The 18,046-nt window shown below is 38.4% G+C and overlaps 1 protein-coding gene across 1 annotated transcript in view; it reads right to left on the bottom strand.

Annotated features, from left to right (window-relative positions):
* Positions 1 to 1,178: 1,178 nt before the first annotated feature.
* Fcf1 (FCF1 rRNA-processing protein) overlaps positions 1,179 to 18,046 on the bottom strand; it is a 20,736-nt gene continuing 3,868 nt past the window's right edge. Inside the window, exons 5-8 of the mRNA XM_010645499.3 lie at positions 12,235 to 12,307; positions 4,269 to 4,356; positions 2,122 to 2,216; positions 1,179 to 1,414 (exon numbers count right to left, since the gene is read on the bottom strand). Coding sequence (XP_010643801.1) covers positions 1,366 to 1,414; positions 2,122 to 2,216; positions 4,269 to 4,356; positions 12,235 to 12,307 — 305 coding nt within the window. The 3' untranslated portion in view covers positions 1,179 to 1,365. The remainder of the gene's footprint in view (positions 1,415 to 2,121; positions 2,217 to 4,268; positions 4,357 to 12,234; positions 12,308 to 18,046) is intronic.

The raw sequence follows: 18,046 nt of genomic DNA, 5'->3' as shown, positions 1-18,046 counted from the left end.
TGAAAGAAGGATTGATGGGAGGAGAAGGGAATGAGGAAAGAAAAGAATTAAGATATTTATATAAGGAACAAATTCCCTATGATGAATATGATCAATATATATGACAAATACGTATTAATGAAGAAATAAAGTTAATTTTTTAAAAAACCTATGAGTAACCATTTCCCTACACCCTCGAATAAGTATGACAGAAAACCTTCTCATCATTGCTTGTCATGTGAAGAAGCAAAGTGACTTACACAGAAATCTATAATTTTAATACATTCAAACTTATCAATCTTTTTATAGTGTTTAGATTCTGCCTGTTATTTTAGAATTCTCAGGATCAAGTCCAAATCCTTTGAGATGCCATATAAGGCCCTCTCAGATGAGGGAATATGCCTTATCTCCCAATGAATTCTCCTATGTTTTACTCATAAAAATGTCCTGGCAGTCATCTGAACAGGGCAAGTACAGTCACAGCAGTCACACCACGTGACCATACACCTCCAGGCAAACAAAAACGCTGGAGTACTCATGTCCCCCTTCTCTACAGTAATAGAGCATCCACGTTTCTAGCTGGGTCCTTGGACCGGAAACTTTCCCAACGTCACTTGCAGCTAGAACTTGTAGCCAATGGGTAACAGTGAAATGATTCACATATCCTTCTGGGTTATTCCTATAAAGGGAAAGCCACATTCTCTTTGTTCTTTTGAGACAGGGTCTATGTAATCCGGGCTGTCCTTGAACTCACTCTGTAGCCCAGTCTGACCTAGATCTTGTGATTATCCCCCCAAGTGCTAGCATTACAGTAAGCACCATCACATCCAATTTATTTTATGGTATTTATTCATTAATATGTTTTTCTCTTCTATATAAGTGTATTGAGGACAGGAACATATCTTAATAAGTACCCACCATAAACTTAATAAATGTTTGTTGAGTAGATCAAATTATGTAAACTGCCAATGGAGCACCTGATTTATAAAAAGATGCAACAAATTTTAAAGTAAACACAGGCTGGGGATTTAGCTCAGTGGTGCCGCTGCCTACCTCACAAATGCAAGGTCCTGAGTTCAATCTCTGGTACAAAAAAACAAAACAAAACAAAACAAAAAGGACACAAATTGTCATTTTCAAAAAGCATCAAAAAGTAAATGTAAGGGTCGGGGATTTAGCTCAGCGGTTTGGTGGCCTGCCTTGCAAGCGCAAGGACCTGACTTCAATCCCCAGTACCACCCCCTGCCAAAAAAGTAAATGTATTTAACCATACTTGGCTGATAATAGAGCAAATAAGTGAATAATAATTCAAGCTGTAGCATGTTCAGTGAACTGAAAACAGAAAGTTGGTCCAGGGAAGGCAGAGGAACTTTTGTCTTGTAAGAATTAGAACCGAGGGGCTCCATAATCATCTGGCATCCGCTCAATGTTGTATCTGATCAGGACAGAAAATTAACACTGGTAAGAAAGGTGAGTACAGAACCTATCTAAAAACTCATCCTGCAACTTTCTCATCCCAACTGTGAATCATTTTTGTCAGGGGGAGTAATTGTAATGGAATTTCACAATGAATGACTTTCAGCTAACTGATGATTAGATTATTATAATGTCACAAAGTTATTAAGTAGGGGAGTCATGATCTGAGTCCAAGGAAATCCAACTATTTAGCCCTTCATCTCACCACACAGTACTACCCCCAGCTGCAAAGCTGGACAATAGTAATCTGAGGAATGATGTGGAAACATCCAGGAATGCTGCAGAACAGCTTTTGGGGTTTTAAAAATAAGCTTTTTGTTTCCCAGATGAGGTAGTAATCAAAGATTAGATATTGTTAGAAATTATCTTTTAAAAAAGATATCCTTCCAAAAAGATAAGCTTTATTTAAAATGCTTTGTTCTGAAAGCAATACATCTGTTTGTTCTAGTATTCTTACTGTAACAATGTGAATGACTGCTTCATTCTTAAATCCTGTCTTTCCTTCTGCCTTTGTTCTTACTACTTTATCTTATTCTTTCAAATATAATCATATAAATATTTGATATAGCAATTTCCTTGAAATTCTTCTATAACCTTATAACTGGCCTCATTTTTAACTGCTACCAACTGTATACTTCTAATCCTTTCCCAAGAGCAATTTCTCACCTGTGGTTAGAAATGTACATGATAGGAACTCCAGGGATCTTCCGGATTCTCCGTTTAAGGTCCCGGTCAACTGTGGCCACAATGTAACACTTGTGCTGAAAGAATCACCCACTGATGTTCACAGAATTCGGTATACTTAATACTATTAGAAAATACCACAATCACTGACCAGCCTGAAGAATCATTCACTTTCTAAGTAATTAGCAAAAGGAAGGCTGTAACAATTTGTTGAGCACCTATAATCTAGGAGCTCATTTAGTAACAACTGTTTTCCCATTAAGTTTATTGGTACATTTAAAGCAAACAATACAGTTACATTTATCATTGGGCTCTTGTACCTTTTACCTGATGTGTCTTGGTTCTTGTTTTTCCCCCGTACCTCTCCCCTCCCTTCACACCCTTCACCCTTCTCTATTTACCAAGACTTTGTTTTCCATTTTTCCACATTTTTTATTTTCCCTTATTTCCTTGCCCTTTCCCACTTCCTCTTTAGCCATTTTTTTTTCCTATTTCACACTAGGAGTTCATATTTATAAAATATATAACAAGCTGTCTGGAATTTCGAGAATATCCCCACCCTCAATGAGGACTGAGCCAGGGGCCTTTGGACTGAAGTACACTGCAGCATTTTTCAGTAGACAGGGTCTTAGCAAATCACTAAATTGCCCAGGCTGGGCTTGAATTTGTGATCCTCCTGCCTACTCTCTCAGACTGCTGGGATTATAAGTGCTCTGTACCACCAGTGCATTACCAGCAGCTCTAAAAATCCTGAGGGGAGAGGTAAACAAAATAAAAAAAGAATAAATGTTTACAAGTTGTAAACCATTTTCCAACTCTTCAGTGAAAGGGACACTCACAGTTAAGACAGATAATTCTTAGTTTTTGGAAAACACCCCAGGGACTTCATGAAGAATGAGTGATTCAGATGGGAGGCACAGATCTCTCTTCCCTGATCTCAGGGCTTAGGAACGTTCTGAGCCCTCTTAGTGGCAGAGGTTAGCTACTCCTTCGGACAGGAACCCAGACAGGGATCTCTAGGACGGGAAGTTCTAAAGCTGTGTCATTTAGATGTCAGCTGGGAGTTAGTTTGTGTTGTACTTTACTTCTGTCACATCCAAATCTCCACTGAGTTTTATAAAACTCATGTTGCATCATGGTTATCATACACGCTGCGGAAAATTAAGGGAAATGCTGGCTCCTCCTACAGGATGAAGTAGGTAAAGGGATAGAGTGGTCAGCAGACAAAGATGATCGTCTTCAATAAGACAGGGCCCTCCTGACCAGTGACAGAGATCAAACCCAGGGCCTGGCACATGCCAGGTAGTTGCTCTACTAATGAACTACATTCCCAGCCCCAGACAGGTTCTTATAGGGTGGGCATGGTGGCACACACCTGTAATTCCCACTACTTGGGAGGCTGAGGGAGGAGGATCACAAGTTTGAAGCCAGTCTGAGTGAGATCCTGTCTCTGAGTAACATTAATGAAAAAAATGGTTAAGGATGTACCTTGGCACTTCTGGGTTCAAATCTCCAGCACTCCTTCCACACACATAAACATGCACACCCACACGTACAAACACAAGAACAATCAGTAGTAGCAGTTCTTATGTTTGATAAAGACTCCAGAATAGAAGAATTCAAAGCCTATTTATTCCAGAATATGTGAGATAGCACTCTGGAAGCTCCCTAGACGTTACTGAGAAACATTTCTGGGTTAGGCGTGGTGGAGAAGAATAAAATTTTGCATAGTGAGGAGATGGGACCTTATTTAAGATTCACAGGGAGGTGGAATCTGATATATTACTATAACTACATTAACTCACCTAAACCATTTAACAGAGATTTATGTAATGAAAAATCAGTAACAGTTCCAAATTACATACCTAGTCTATGCAGGTGCTGAGATCTGAAACCATGTTTTCTCCCCAATTTCAATCCACTTTTTCAAGTAAATGAGGATGCTTATGCTTTCTATGAAGGAATACTAAATGTGTGTGTGTGTGTGTGTGTATCTATCTATCTATATATATATATATATGATCATTTATATTCCTAGATACTTTACTGACCATTTACTGAACATTCAGGAGATAAGATCCCTTTTTTTCTTTTAAAGCTCAAAATAAACACTGAAAAACTGACCATACCTGAGTTACTCTTTGCACTAAGCAGTCATCTGCATAGGTTCCTTTATGTGTGCAAGGTAATCGTTCAAATCGTGGATCCTTAGCAATCCTGGAAAGTTATAAAGTTCAATTAAAGAAAACAGTCAAGCAATTGGATAACTTCCCATTCCTCAATCAGTGAAACAAAAGTAACATGATTTATGTGGATTTTTCAAGCACCCTCTCCTCTGAAAGCTTATCCCCTAACTAGAATGACAACTTACAGGAAAAGGAGTCAAAGCTTCTGACAGCTGGTGTGCCTGAGATCATTTAATCATCACAAAACTGAATTACTTCATTTCCATCTTACAGATGAGGAAGCAGGTTCAGAAAGGTTAAATTAATTTGTGGAAACCAATACAGTAGGGAAATGCCAGGATTCAGAGCCTTTTTTTTTTTTTTTTTTTTGGTACCGGTGATTGAACTCAAGAGCTTGCATTTGCAGGGCAGGTGGCAGAACCACTGAGCTAAATTCCTGGCCCAAAACCAAGTCAATTTTAACACAAACATTTCACTTTTAGGAAGCTGTATTAATAAATGTTCTAGAAGATAGGCACAAAGATGGTTACTGTAATAGTTTATAAGTGCAAAAAACCAAAAATAATCTAAATATCCACTAACAAGGTAAAAGTTAAATATATTTTGGTGCCCCTATCTTATTTAAAAAGTGAGATAACATCGTAGGTACGAAGACCTGTAGTAGGGCCAGGGAGGTAGCTTAGTGGCACAGTGCCTGACTGGCTAGCACAAGGTCCTAAGATCAATCCTCGGTACCAAAACAACAAGAACAACAACAAAAATTAAGAACCTAAACTAAACCGTTGAATAAACAAAACAGCCTAATGAAATATATATATATTTCTTGCCACTTTCTGAAGCATTTCTGGAAGTCCTTCTTCATGAGTGTCTTTAGTTGTGCTCCAGGTCCTGTGTGGATCCAAATGTTTACCTTTTGTGGTCATTCTGACTTTGGGGAAGAGCCAAAAGTCACATGGTGCTAGATTGGGTAAATAATGTAGATGACGACATTCCTTATTGTTATTAAGAGGCTGCCTTTCCACTGGATGGGGCTTGGCAGGAGCATTCACCATAATTTTGATCACACCTCGAAAAGACACTTAAAAATGACTTCCAGAACTGCTTCAGAAAATGTGAGAAAGATGGGAGTAAAGTGTTCAAACTGAAGGGGGGTAAATGCTATTTTTTACTCTAATTTCTCCAATACTCTTCTTTTTTTATATATATATATATTCACTAACCCTTCTCAGTCATCACTCTTGGGGGACAGGAGAATGAAAAAAGTGAACATGGAGAAGGAGTTTTTTACCTTTTTATTATTTGTATATTCTATAGTTTGCCATAATTCAAAGGTATCATTTTCATATAAATTTAAAAAAAGAGGACCAGGGATTTAGCTCAATGGTTCTGCCACATGCTTCACAAGCACAAAGTCCCAAGTTTGATCCCCAGTACCACAAAAAAGAAAGACAGACAGACAGACAGACCCACCCACCCCAAGTCTGATTCCTAAAGCTGTGTGCTTTCTATTATGCAATGGTGAGTGATAGAATTGAACAAAAATACAAAGTAGCACACAAGTACTGGGTGCTTCAAAATGTTCCATATTGCAGTGTAGTTCATTACTTCAATGTGGGGAGCGTATTTAAAAAAAAGAGATACAATGAAGATGAAAGAATGCACCAAGCAAAGTGAGGACAGATATGTTCAAAATGGAGGAACCACCATCTACCAGATGTCTTGCTGGCATTGCAGGAACAACGAGCACATCAGGCAGGAAAAAGTTAGGAGGAAGGTGAAATAGGGCTAGAAAAAGTTGTTGACGCTGGTATAGGGGCTTCATTTCAGAGGTGAGAGCCAGTTGAGAAAGATTTCTGAGGGACACAGTGTCAGAAGCCCAGCTCTGTCCTGGGATGACTAGGCAGGCTGGTTGAGGAGGACGCAATAGAAGGCTGGTAGCTGGGAAACGAAGTATGCTAAGCCTCAGCTTTCAGTGAACTTCCTTTCTGGAATCATATCTCCTCTCTACAGGCTCTTTCCTAGAAACAGAACAACATACTGTTGGTCCTTTCCATTTTATTTATTTATTTATTTTTGGTACCGGGGATTGAACTCGGGTCTTTGCGCTTGCAAGGCAGGCCAGTGAACGGCTGAGCTAAATCCCCGGCCGTCCTTTCCATCTTAGAAAAAAAAAAGCAAAAATACAATTTACTTTTAATCCCCTCTGGCCAACACCCTATTTGTTTTGTTTCTCTTCATAACCAAACCTGATGTCTTGTCTCCTTTCTAATCTTTTTTGGTACCGGGGATTGAACTGGGGTCCTTGTGCTTGTGAGGCAGGTGGCGGAACCACTGAGCTAAATGCCCAGTTCTCCCTTCCAATCTTTATTTTTATTATTTAAAAAATAATTGCCTCTTCCCTCCTTGTAATTTGAAGTCTTTCAAGACAAAAAAGGATAAAGCATCATTGAACTAATTATATCCACTATTACTAAATGTTGCATTGAAGAAATGAAGCATTACAACTTAAAAGGAAGCCCCCTCTTCAGCCCTAATCTATCTGTCCCCTCCATAAATAACTACTATCTCCAATTTGGTATTTATCATTCCCATATACACATTTTACTATACACAGGTAGTGTATATTACTCGCATATTACTATATACATACATGTACACCTATGAACAACTGTAGTATTGATTTGCATTTTTACTTATTTTATTTTTTGAGACAGGGTCTTGGTATATATTCCAGACTGGCCTCGAACTCCTGGTGACTCTCCTGCCTCAGCCTCCCAAGTGCTGGAATTACAGGCATGTGCCACCATACCTGGCTGTACGTTTCTAAGCTTTAGATAAGTAGTATGCTCTATGTATGCTCTTGTTTGGTTTACATTGTTTTTGGTATTTATCTACATTGTCACGTAATTCTAGTCCACTCATTTTCATTCCTATACAGTATTTTATTCAACAACATTCTTTATCTCTCCCACCATTCCACCCTGCACTAGTTTTGCCCTGAGCTACCCCTCCACTCCTTTTTTATTTTTTATTTTGAGATAGGGTCTTGCTAAATTGGCCAGTCTGGGTTCAGATTTGTGATCCTCCTGCCTCAGCTTCTCAGTATTTTCTTCTTAATGGACTTCTGGCTGCCTGCAGTTTTTTTCTCTTATATGAAAAACTTCAGTACTTGTCTTTAATATATGTATATGGGTTTCACTATGGCTGTGCCTTTCTATTTTACCAGGACCCACAGTATGAAATGCAGTTCACTCACACACAGTTTCCTCAGACATACATACTTATAAGAGTAGAAAAGAGCCGGGTGTGGGGGCGCACACCTGTAATCCCAGCACTTGGGAGGCTGAGGCAGGAGGATCACTGTGAGTTCAAGACCAGCCTGGGCTACATAGTGATTTCCAGGACAGTCTCAACTACATAGTGAGACCCTGTCTCAAAAACAAAACAAAGCAAAACAAAAAAACGAGCACAAAAGATGTGTGAAACAGTGCTCAACCTTTATGACATAAAGCATGGTACGAAAGATCTATTTTATTATAGTTTTAAAAAAGTACTGGTTGAGACTCATACTGATTTCACAAACTACAGATTAATCTTCAGGTTGAAAGATGGTGTAAAAGTATAGACAATATTGATCTTATTAGATATTTCCAGTTTGCTCTCCAAAGTGATATCTAATTGACATTCTTAGTAGTCAAGTATAATTCCTAATGCTCCATAATCTCCACTATTTTGAGCATTATCAAGTAGGTCTATAAATTTTTGCCATGGCCGGCCTCGGTGGCACACAACTATGATCCCAGCACTTGGGAAGCTGAAGCAGAAGAATCTCTCCAAGTTTGAGGAGGCAAGCCTTGGCTAGTGAGTTCAAAGCCAGCCTGAATTACATAGTAAACCCTGTCTCAAAAAAAAAGGGGGAGGGATTTTTGGGGAGCCCTATTTAATGTGTATGAACTATCTCATTACGAATTTAAGGATTATTTGTTAAACTTCCATTGGAAAATAATGCTTTTGTTGATTATAAATGTCACTAATACCTTCTTACTATGTGTGGCTTGTTCTCACTGTTTCTGGTATCTTGTTATAAAAAAGTATTTAATTCCAATATAGTCAAATTGCTTAGTTTTCCATTATGAATTGGACTTAAGAAGGCCATCTCCAACTCTAAGATACTCTCTGTATTTTTCACTAAAAGTTTGGATTCTTAACCTACTTGGAATTAATTTTGAGACGTGAGACTGAAGTTGGGTGTGGCGGCTCATGCCTGCAAAGCCTGAACTTGGATTGTGGAGTTTGAGGCCAGCCTGGGCTCCTCAAAGCCAGCTTGATCTGCATAGCAAGACCTTGTTTCAAAACTCTCCCCCTAAACAAAGTGAGATAAAGATCCAATTTTCTTTTCGTTTTTTTGAGACAAGGTCATCTTGAACTCACTATGTTGCCCAGGCTTGCCTCAAATCTGAGGCCTCTGCCTCCCAGTGCCTCCCAACTACAAGCACGCTTGGCCCAGTTTTATCTCTTTGTACAAGTAAAATCCTTTTAAATAGTCTGTCCCTTTCCTATTGATCTAAACAATACTACCCCTCTTTTGCAGTTAAAAAAACTAGCTTTATTAGATATAATTATATAATTATTATAAATTAGAAAGCTATAAATAAGTTTTAGCAGATTTATGTATTCATAGAATTTCTTCCACAATTACATTGAGATGTAGAACATTTCCATCACCTTGTGCCCTTTTGTAGTTAATCCTCCTCTAACACCCTTAGTTCCAGCAACCGTCGATCTGTATTCTATTAGTATTGTTTTGCTTTTTCTAGAATTTCATATAAAAAAATCATACTTGTGGAGCTATAGAAATGCTTTATTTAATGACTATGATGGCAGTTCCACGATTGTACATATTTGCCAAACTCACCAAATTTTATAATTAAAATTAGTGAATTTATAGTATGTATATACCTACACAAAGGTGAAGAAAATAAATCCACTGGTTTATTGTACCAGAAATCAAACTCAGGACCATGCACTTGTCAGGCATGTGTGGCACCACTGAGCTAAATCCCTGCCCCTCCATTGGTTTATACTAATACTTTATCTTTTAGTTAAAAAAATTTTTTTTGAGACAGGGTCTCGTGTAGTCCAGGCTGGTTTTGAACTCTTATAGTCCAAGCTGGCCTCAAACTCACAGCAATCCTCCAGCCCCAGTTTTCCAAATGCTGAGATTACAGGCATGTGCCACCACCACCACGCCTTATATTATACTTCAAATATACTTTTATCCATGAATGATTCTGTAACATCATGTATTAGTCATCTGGAAAATAGTGATTAATCCAGGTACACGGATTTTCCAAATACTGATACCTTTCATTATACAGTAAAAAAAAAAAAAAAAATCACACTCAATGTCTACACTGGTCTCAACAGAAAAGTCTTTAGTATTAGGAATGTGATGCACTCATGATTTTCCATAACTTGAAAGCCTGAATTTTGCCACTAGCAATAAGTAAGTTATTGTTCTTACAGTGACTGAATATTGCTGTTAGTTTGAGTAACTAGATTTTGTCAGTGGCTCTTTCACATAAAAATGACAATCTACGAAGAAGCAGCTGGAGCTGGGTGTGCTGTACATACCTGGTAACACAGCATTCTGGGAAGCTGAAGCAGGAGGATTACAAGTTTGGGCTCAGCCTGGGCAACTCATTGTGACCCTACCCATAAATGATGGAATGAGTAAATGAATAAAAAATAAAAATATGCCAGATGTGGTGACACACACCTGTAATCCCATTAATCAGGAGGCTGAGGAACAGGAGGCACCATAAGTTTGTGGCTAGCCTGGGTGTAGCAAGAGCCTATCTCAGAAAACCAAAAACATGGCCGGGATGTAGCTCAGTGGTTCCACTGCCTGTTTTGCAAGTGCAAGGTCCTGAGTTCGATCTCTGGTACCAAAATAAAAAAAAAAGAAAGAAAAGAAAATCAAAAGGGCGGGGATGTTTTCTTTTTTCGGTACCAGGTATGGAAATTGGGTCCTTGCACTTGTGAGGCAGGCGGCAGAACCACTGAGTTAAATCCCTGGCCCGAAAACGGTGGGGATGTACTGGGGATGTGTTCAATCCCCAATACCACACCCACACCCACACACACACACACACACACGAAAGCAACTGGCTCAAACACACACATAAATGATTTTCATTGAGACAACCTGTGTCTTTTGGTATGCAGCAAGTGTTTTATGTATATTCTTTGTGTATACTTATTTCATTACATAGAATACTGATGTGTACTTCAAGATCAAGATTTAATATAGTTTTTTTTTAGGGGGGTACCGGGGATCAAACTCAGGTCATTGCACTTGCAAGGCATGCGGTAGAACCACTGAGCTAAATCCCCGGCCCCCAGATCAAGATTTAAGAAAGTAGGGTCTGGAGTTGTGGCTCAATAGGACTGCGCCTGCCTGGCAAGCACAAGGTCCCGAGTTCAATTCCCGGTATCAGGGGGAAAAAATGATTTAATAAAGTCAAAAATTTTCCCAGTATCAGGGATTGAACTTAGGACCTGTGCTTGCCAGGCAGGTGAGGCGCCACTGGGCTACATTCCCAGCCCCAATAAAGTCAAAATGTATTGCTTCACGATATTTTTTTTAGTTAAGGTATGCAGTCCAGGCAGGCCTTGAATTCAATATCTAGCCTAGGCTGGGCCTCCCAGTGATCCTCCTGGTTCAGACTCCTTGGGTATCAGGATTACAAACAAGACTGGAATTACAGTGTATGCTATTAATGCCCAGCAATCAAGGATATTAAGTGACTCTGGTTTAAAGACAAAACAACTGCCAGTGGGAAGCAGTGATAAATACAATGACTACTACCTAGGTATAAGGCCATTGCTTTGATTCATACTAAGAAATCAGCAGTTTTGTAAATAGTGCAAACACAAGGATAAATCAACAGTGATAAAGGCTATGCCTTAGTATTATTATGAAAAGTTCTGTGAAGTCCCTGGAAAGGTCTCTGGGATTCATAATGGTCCACAGAGACTTTGAGCACATCTACTCTAAATTCAAGGATGATTTTTGGAGTAAACTCAAAATCTTTTTGTTGTTGTTTTGGAACTGGGGATCAAACTCAGGATCTTGCGCTTGCAAGGCAGGTGTTGACACCATTTTGCTAAATCCTCAGCCCTGTTGTTGTTTTCTTGAGGTAAGGTCTTGCTATGTATGTAGTTCAAGCTGGCCTTGAATTCCCTATATTGTCCAGACTAGCCTCAAACTTATAGTGATCCTCCTGCCTCAGCCTCATAAGTGTTAGGATTACAGCTGTGTGCGACCATACCTGGCTTCATAAACTGAAAATTTTAAATATGAGGGGCCAGGTATGTAGCTCAGTGGTGTTGCTACTTGCCTCACAAGCACAAGGTCTCAAGTTCAATCCCCAGTACCAAAAAAAAAAAATCTTAAATATGGATTTTTAAAACTTGAAATTCTGAAAGAGATAACAAACTAATAACTTCTAGTTGAAAAATGTAGAGGTACTTAAAAAGAAGCCCATAAGACCAATATGGTTAAGCAACTTATTTCAAAGAGCTTCAGATTAAAATTTCCTAATCTTTAAATATTTACTTTTTAAATCACAGTTTTATTGCTGGGCGTGGTGGCTCTGCCTGTGATCCCAGCTCTTGGGAAGCTGAGGTAGGAGGATCGCTGTGTGTTCGAGACCAGCCTGGGCTACACAGTGAGTTCCTGGGCTACAACTATATAGTTAAGACCCTGTCTCAACCACCCCCATCATAGTTTTAATTTTTATTAAAATAATTAGCCAAGAAACCTTTGGACAGCAAAGATATGAAGGAAGGACAAAAGAATCTTCAGTATACCAACTAGAATAAACCTAGATTAGCTCTCCCCTACCTTAGAGCCACTCGATACTTCTGTCCCAATTTCTCAATTTCAGCCATTACACAATCAGTTATACAAGGGATACCTGCCAGGAAAAAAAACACAAAAAATTTAGTAACAAAATTGTGAAGATGTTCTCTGAATTATATCCTGTTTGGTCTTTTTTTGTTTGTTTGTTTTTTGAGACAGGGTCTCACTATGTAGTATGTAGTTGAGACTGACCTAGAACTCACTATGTAGCCCAGGCTGGTCTCGAACTCACAGCGATCCTCCTGCCTCAGCCTCCTGAGTGCTGGGATTACAGGTGTGCGCCACCACGCCCGGCTATCATGTTTTGGTCTTTAAAAGACTCAGGAGATATCTGAATGACTGTCAAATAAGCACACTGAAATGAACAGTAAGAACGAGAGAAGTCCCTGTTTATACAAGTGATGATTGAAATATATGAGTGTTTAAATAACTTATTTTTAATTAATTATTAGTACATTTAATGTATACAATATAATGACATTCATTGTTGGAAATTTGTACCTTTACATAATCAATCTTGGTTCTTTTTTTTTTTTTTTTTTTTTTTTTTTTTTTTTTTTTTGGTACCGGGGATTGAACTCGGGTCCTTGTGCTTGCAAGGCAGGCCACCGAATCTCTGAGCTAAATCCCCGGCATTGGTTCTTATTTAAATAACTCATTACAGTAAAAGACACATTGCTATCAATCGCCCTCAAAACACTCCTCTTTGAAGACATGCACGCCACTGTTTCTGCCTTCCCCCCTCTTCTGAGACAGGTTCTTACTATATATTCCAGGTGGCCTTAAATTTACTATGTAGGCCAGGGTGGCCTCAAACTCACAGTGATCCTCCTGCTTTACCTTCCCAAGGGCTGGGATTATAGGAATGCACCATCATGCCCAGCTCTTCCTGCCTCTTTTTGAGCCAATTCTCGAAGTCCTCTTTTGTGAATGTCTTTATGAGCTGTGATAAAAAATGTGGTGAATGTTGCTGTGGAATGCTATCCAAAGGAAAGGCAGGTTCATTAAAACATTAAGGTGAATCCTCAAATATCTTACTCTGTGGATCTGGCACCATGTGACTCTTAGAAAAGCAGCTCAGACAACTGTAAATGTTGCCATGGGGAATAAAAAGAACCTACCAAGTTTAGTATCTTCCTCCATATGGGGCCACCAAAGACTCATTGTTATAGGCATGATAATGCCTGAACTTTAGATTATTCTTATGTCTAAAATATTTTTAAAGTATTATAGGTACATAGCTTAGCCAGGTACCGGTGGCTCATGCCTATAATCTCAGCACTCAGGGGCTGAAGCAGGAAGACTGAGTTTGAGGTCAGTCTGGGCTACATACCAGGTTCAAGACCAGCCTGAACTACATAGCAAGACCCTGTCTTAAACACAAAACAAAACCAAAGTATTATATGCATATAGCTTCAAAAGGAAAAACAGAAAGCAGAAAGACCTATATGAAAAACTAACTGTCATCTGACCATTTTCCACTCTACTTCTGAGTCTTATTAATAACTATTTTACCCCAAGAGCTCCATTTTTTTTTCTGGTGGTTACCTTCATTTTTTAATGTAATAAATGCATACAGCCCCTCTTAATTTTAGGCATTTAAAGAATTTTGATTTTTTTTGGGGGGGTACTGGGGATTGAACTCAGGACCTTGTGCTTGCAAGGCAGGCATGGTGTCACTGAGCTAAATCCCAGCCCAGAATTTTGATTTTTTACATCCTCTGTATATTCTTTATGCTCATCTTCTTATCTTGCTCATTTAAACAAATCAATAAAAAACATTTACATTAACACTGTGTAAATGCTATTCACCATATACAGACATACTTTGGAGACATTGTGAGTTTAAGTCTATACTATTATAATAAAGTGAATTATTTTATAAAGTGAATCATACAAGGTTTTTGGCTTCCCTGTACATATAAGTTATGCTTACACTACTATGCTCTAGTCAGTCTACTGTGTGCATTAGCATTATATCTAAAAGAATGACGTAACTACTGTAATTAAAAAATACTTTATTGAGTTGGGTGCAGTGGTGCACACATGCAGTCCCAGCTGCTCAAAAAGCAAAACTGGAAGATCACTTGAGCGCTGTAATCCAGGCAAGCCTAAGCAAAACAGCAACTTTATTTCTGGGGATGTAACTCAGTGGTTAAGTGGGTGTATGAGGTCCTGAATACAATCTCTAACACCACAGAGGAAAACAAAATAACAACAACAAAGCTTTTTGGGTTAGGGATGCTGCTTAGTGACAGACTGCATACTTAGCATATTCAAGGTTCTGAGTTTAGTTGCTAGCCATAAAAACAAACAAAAAACAATGTTCACAGCACCATCACCAGGAGAAGACTCCATCTCAAGAAACTTTCTTTGTTCATCCATAAGAAGTTACTCCTAATTTATTAAAAGTTTTATTGTGAGAGTACAGTAATCCTGCCACATCCTCACATGCCACCTTTTATTCTAGGTCTTGTGCTATTTTTTCCACATCTGCAGTTATTTCCTCTTATATGTTTTTAAAAATTTTTAATTGACATAGCTGGGCATGGTGACACATGCCTGTAATCCCAGCACTTGGGAGTCTGAGGCAGGAAGATCGAGGCTAGCTTGAGCTACAGTGAGTTCAAGGACAGCCTGAACTACATAATGAAACCTTGTCTCAAAAAAAAAAAAAAAAAAAAAAAAAAAACACCGACAAAATTTTTTTAATTTGACATATAGAAAATGAACATTTTTACAGGGTACTATGTGATGTTTTGATATATTTATATACTCTATTATGTTCAAATCAAAGTAAAAATATTTCCTTAATTTTTTTTGCAGTGAAAACATTCAAAATCCTTTTTTCTAGCTTTTTTGAAACATTTAGTACATTATGGTTCTCTACAGTTACCCTTCTTTATTAAGTCTTGAATTCCTCAAAATTATCCATGAGGACTGGAATTAATTTCTTCCACACTCCTAGTAATGTTGATATTTTGAACTGTTCTCACACATTATAAATACTCTCAATGGCATCTAGAACAGATAATCCTTTTCAGAAGATTTTCAATTTACTTTTCCCACACCCATCAGAGGAATCTTTATCGATGGCAGCTATGGCCTTATAAAATGCATTTCCTAAATAGTCTGACTTGAAAGTCAAAATTACACCTGGATCCATGGGCTGCAGAATGGATGTTGTGCCAACAGGCATGAGAACATTCAACCTACTGTACAACTCTGTCAAGCTCTTGGGTGACAAGGTGCATCATTAATAAGCAGTTATATTTTGAAAGTATTCCTTCTCCTGAGCAGTTAGGGAGGCTTCAAATACTCAGCAAACCTCACTAAATGGTGGCACATGTCTGTAATCACAGGTACTCCAGAAGTTGATGCAGAAGGGTCTTAAATTTGAGGCCAACCTGCACAACTTAGGCTCTTATCTGAAAACATAAAATAAGAGTTTGGGATGTAGCTTAGTGGTAAAGCATTTGTCTAACATGAGTAAGGTTCAGGTTCAATCTCTAATTCCTCAAAAAAAAAAAAAATCAGCAAACAACATTGTAAACAAATGTATTTTCATCCAGGCTTTGTTGTTCCATTTATAGAGCACAGGCAGAGTAAATTTACTATAATTCTTTAGAGCCCTAAGATATTTGGAATGGTAAATGGGCACTGGAGTTAACTTTAAGCCACGAGCTGCATTAGTCCCTAAGAAGAGAGTCAACCTGTCCTTCAAAGCTTTTTAACTTGGGGGCTGGGGATTAGCTCAGTGGTGCTGCCGCCTGCCTCACAAGCACAAAGCCCAGATTTTGATCCCTAGTACCAAAAAAATAAAAAAAAGCTTTTAAGCTTGGCACTGACTGCTCTTCTCTATCTATGTAAATCTCAAATGGTATCTTCTTCCAATATAAGGCTGTTTTGTCAACGTTGAAAATTTGTTACTTAGTATAGTCACTTTCATTAATTATCTTAGCTAGTTCTTTAGGATAACTTGCTGTAGCTTCTACATGAGTACTTGCTTGCACTTGTGTTATTTTGTTTTCTGAGAAAGGGTCTCACTATGTACCTAAGGCTGGCCTCAAACTCCTGGCGATCCTCCTGCCTCGGCCTCCCAAGTGCTGGGATTACAGGAGTGCACTACCACACCCAGCCTTTTGTATTGTTTAGATGGCTTCTTTAAATCTCATGAACCAACCTCCGCTACCTTCACATTTTTCTTCTGTTGCTTCCTCACCTCTCACAATCTTCACAGAATTGAAGAGTTATCACCTTGTTTTAGATTAGGCTTTGGCTCAAGGGAATGTGAGTGTTATAACTGGTTTGATATTCCATACAGACCACTAAAACTCTCTCCCTACCAGCAGTATGGCAATTTCAGTTTTACTGGCTTAGCACCTTTAGTTTCCTTCAACATTGCCTTTGTATTTACAACTGGGCTATTTGGAGCAAGAGGATTAGCATTCAGCCTACTTCAGCTTTTGACACTCCTGTCTCACTAAATTTATTCACTTCAAGTCTTGATTTAAATGGAGAAATGTGTGATTGTTCCTTTTGCTTGAATACCATTTACTTGAATACCTACAGGCCACTGTAGTTACTAATTAATCTAATTTCAATAGTATTATTTCAGGGAATAAAGAGGCCTGAGGACAGGGTAAGAGATGAAGGAATGGCTGGTCAGGAGCAGTTGGAACACACAGAATATTTACTAAATCTGCTATCTTAAATGGAGACAGTTCATGGTGCCCCAAAACAATGGTAACAGTAACATCAAAGACTACAAACTACCATCACAGATATAATTAAAAGTGTGAGATATTATGGGAATTACCAAAATGTGACAGAGACATAAACTGCACATATATTGTTGGGAAAATGGTGCTCAGAGACTTATTCTATGTAGGGTTCCCACAAACTTTCAATCTTTTTTTTTTTTTGGGGGGGGGACAGGGTCTGACTATGTAGTTCATGCTGACCTGAACTCACTGTGTAGCTCAAGGTGACCTAGAAGTTGTGGCGATCCTCCTGCCTCAGCCTCTAAAGTGCTGGGATTGTAGGCATATACCACCACACCTGGCCAAACTTTCATTTTTTTTTTTTTTTTTGGTACCAGGGATCAAACTAGGGTCTTTGTGCTTGCGAGGCAAGTGGCGGAACCACTGAGCTAAATCCCTGGCCCCCAAACTTTCAATTTGTATAAAACGCAGTATCTGTGAAGTGCAATAAAATGAAGCACAATAAAACAAGATATGCTGATAGTATCCTTTAAAGATTAAAGCAGGAAGAGAAATTTTCCCAGTTGATTCCAGTAATTTATTCTTTATGGCAAAATATAGATCTACTTTCATTTGTACCTTTAATCAGATGACAGGAAAATATATGAATAAAAACTTACGAGGAAATACAACACATCTTATTAGGAATTTATTCCTACATACAAGGCCCACTTTTTTTTTGCCTATTCATGGTGGTGTAGATCTTTTAAAGGAGATAACCAAATACACAATGGAACTCTATTAATAGGCAAGTTGAATCTAAGTATCAAAACACTCAAATTTTTTGTAGTACAATAATAACAAATGAATAAACTTAGAAATAGATCATAATCCAATTTCTGGTTCTGTGATCATAAATAGCAAAGTCTCTTAGCATTTCTACAATGAAGTGGAATGGAGAGCGTATCTTTATTAATATAAAAGAAGACATATAAACAAAAATATATTTTCAAGGAGCCAGGGATTTAGCTCAGTGGTTCGGTGGCCTGCCTTGCAAGCACAAGGACCCGAGTTCCATCCCCGGTACCAAA

Source organism: Fukomys damarensis, unplaced genomic scaffold (assembly GCF_012274545.1).
Source record: "Fukomys damarensis isolate Sample0158 unplaced genomic scaffold, DMR_v1.0_HiC HiC_scaffold_21, whole genome shotgun sequence".
In the NCBI taxonomy this organism is placed as follows: Eukaryota; Metazoa; Chordata; class Mammalia; order Rodentia; family Bathyergidae; genus Fukomys; species Fukomys damarensis.
The sequence above is the reverse complement of the archived record's forward strand: the minus strand, read 5'-3'. Positions and strand labels throughout refer to the sequence as shown.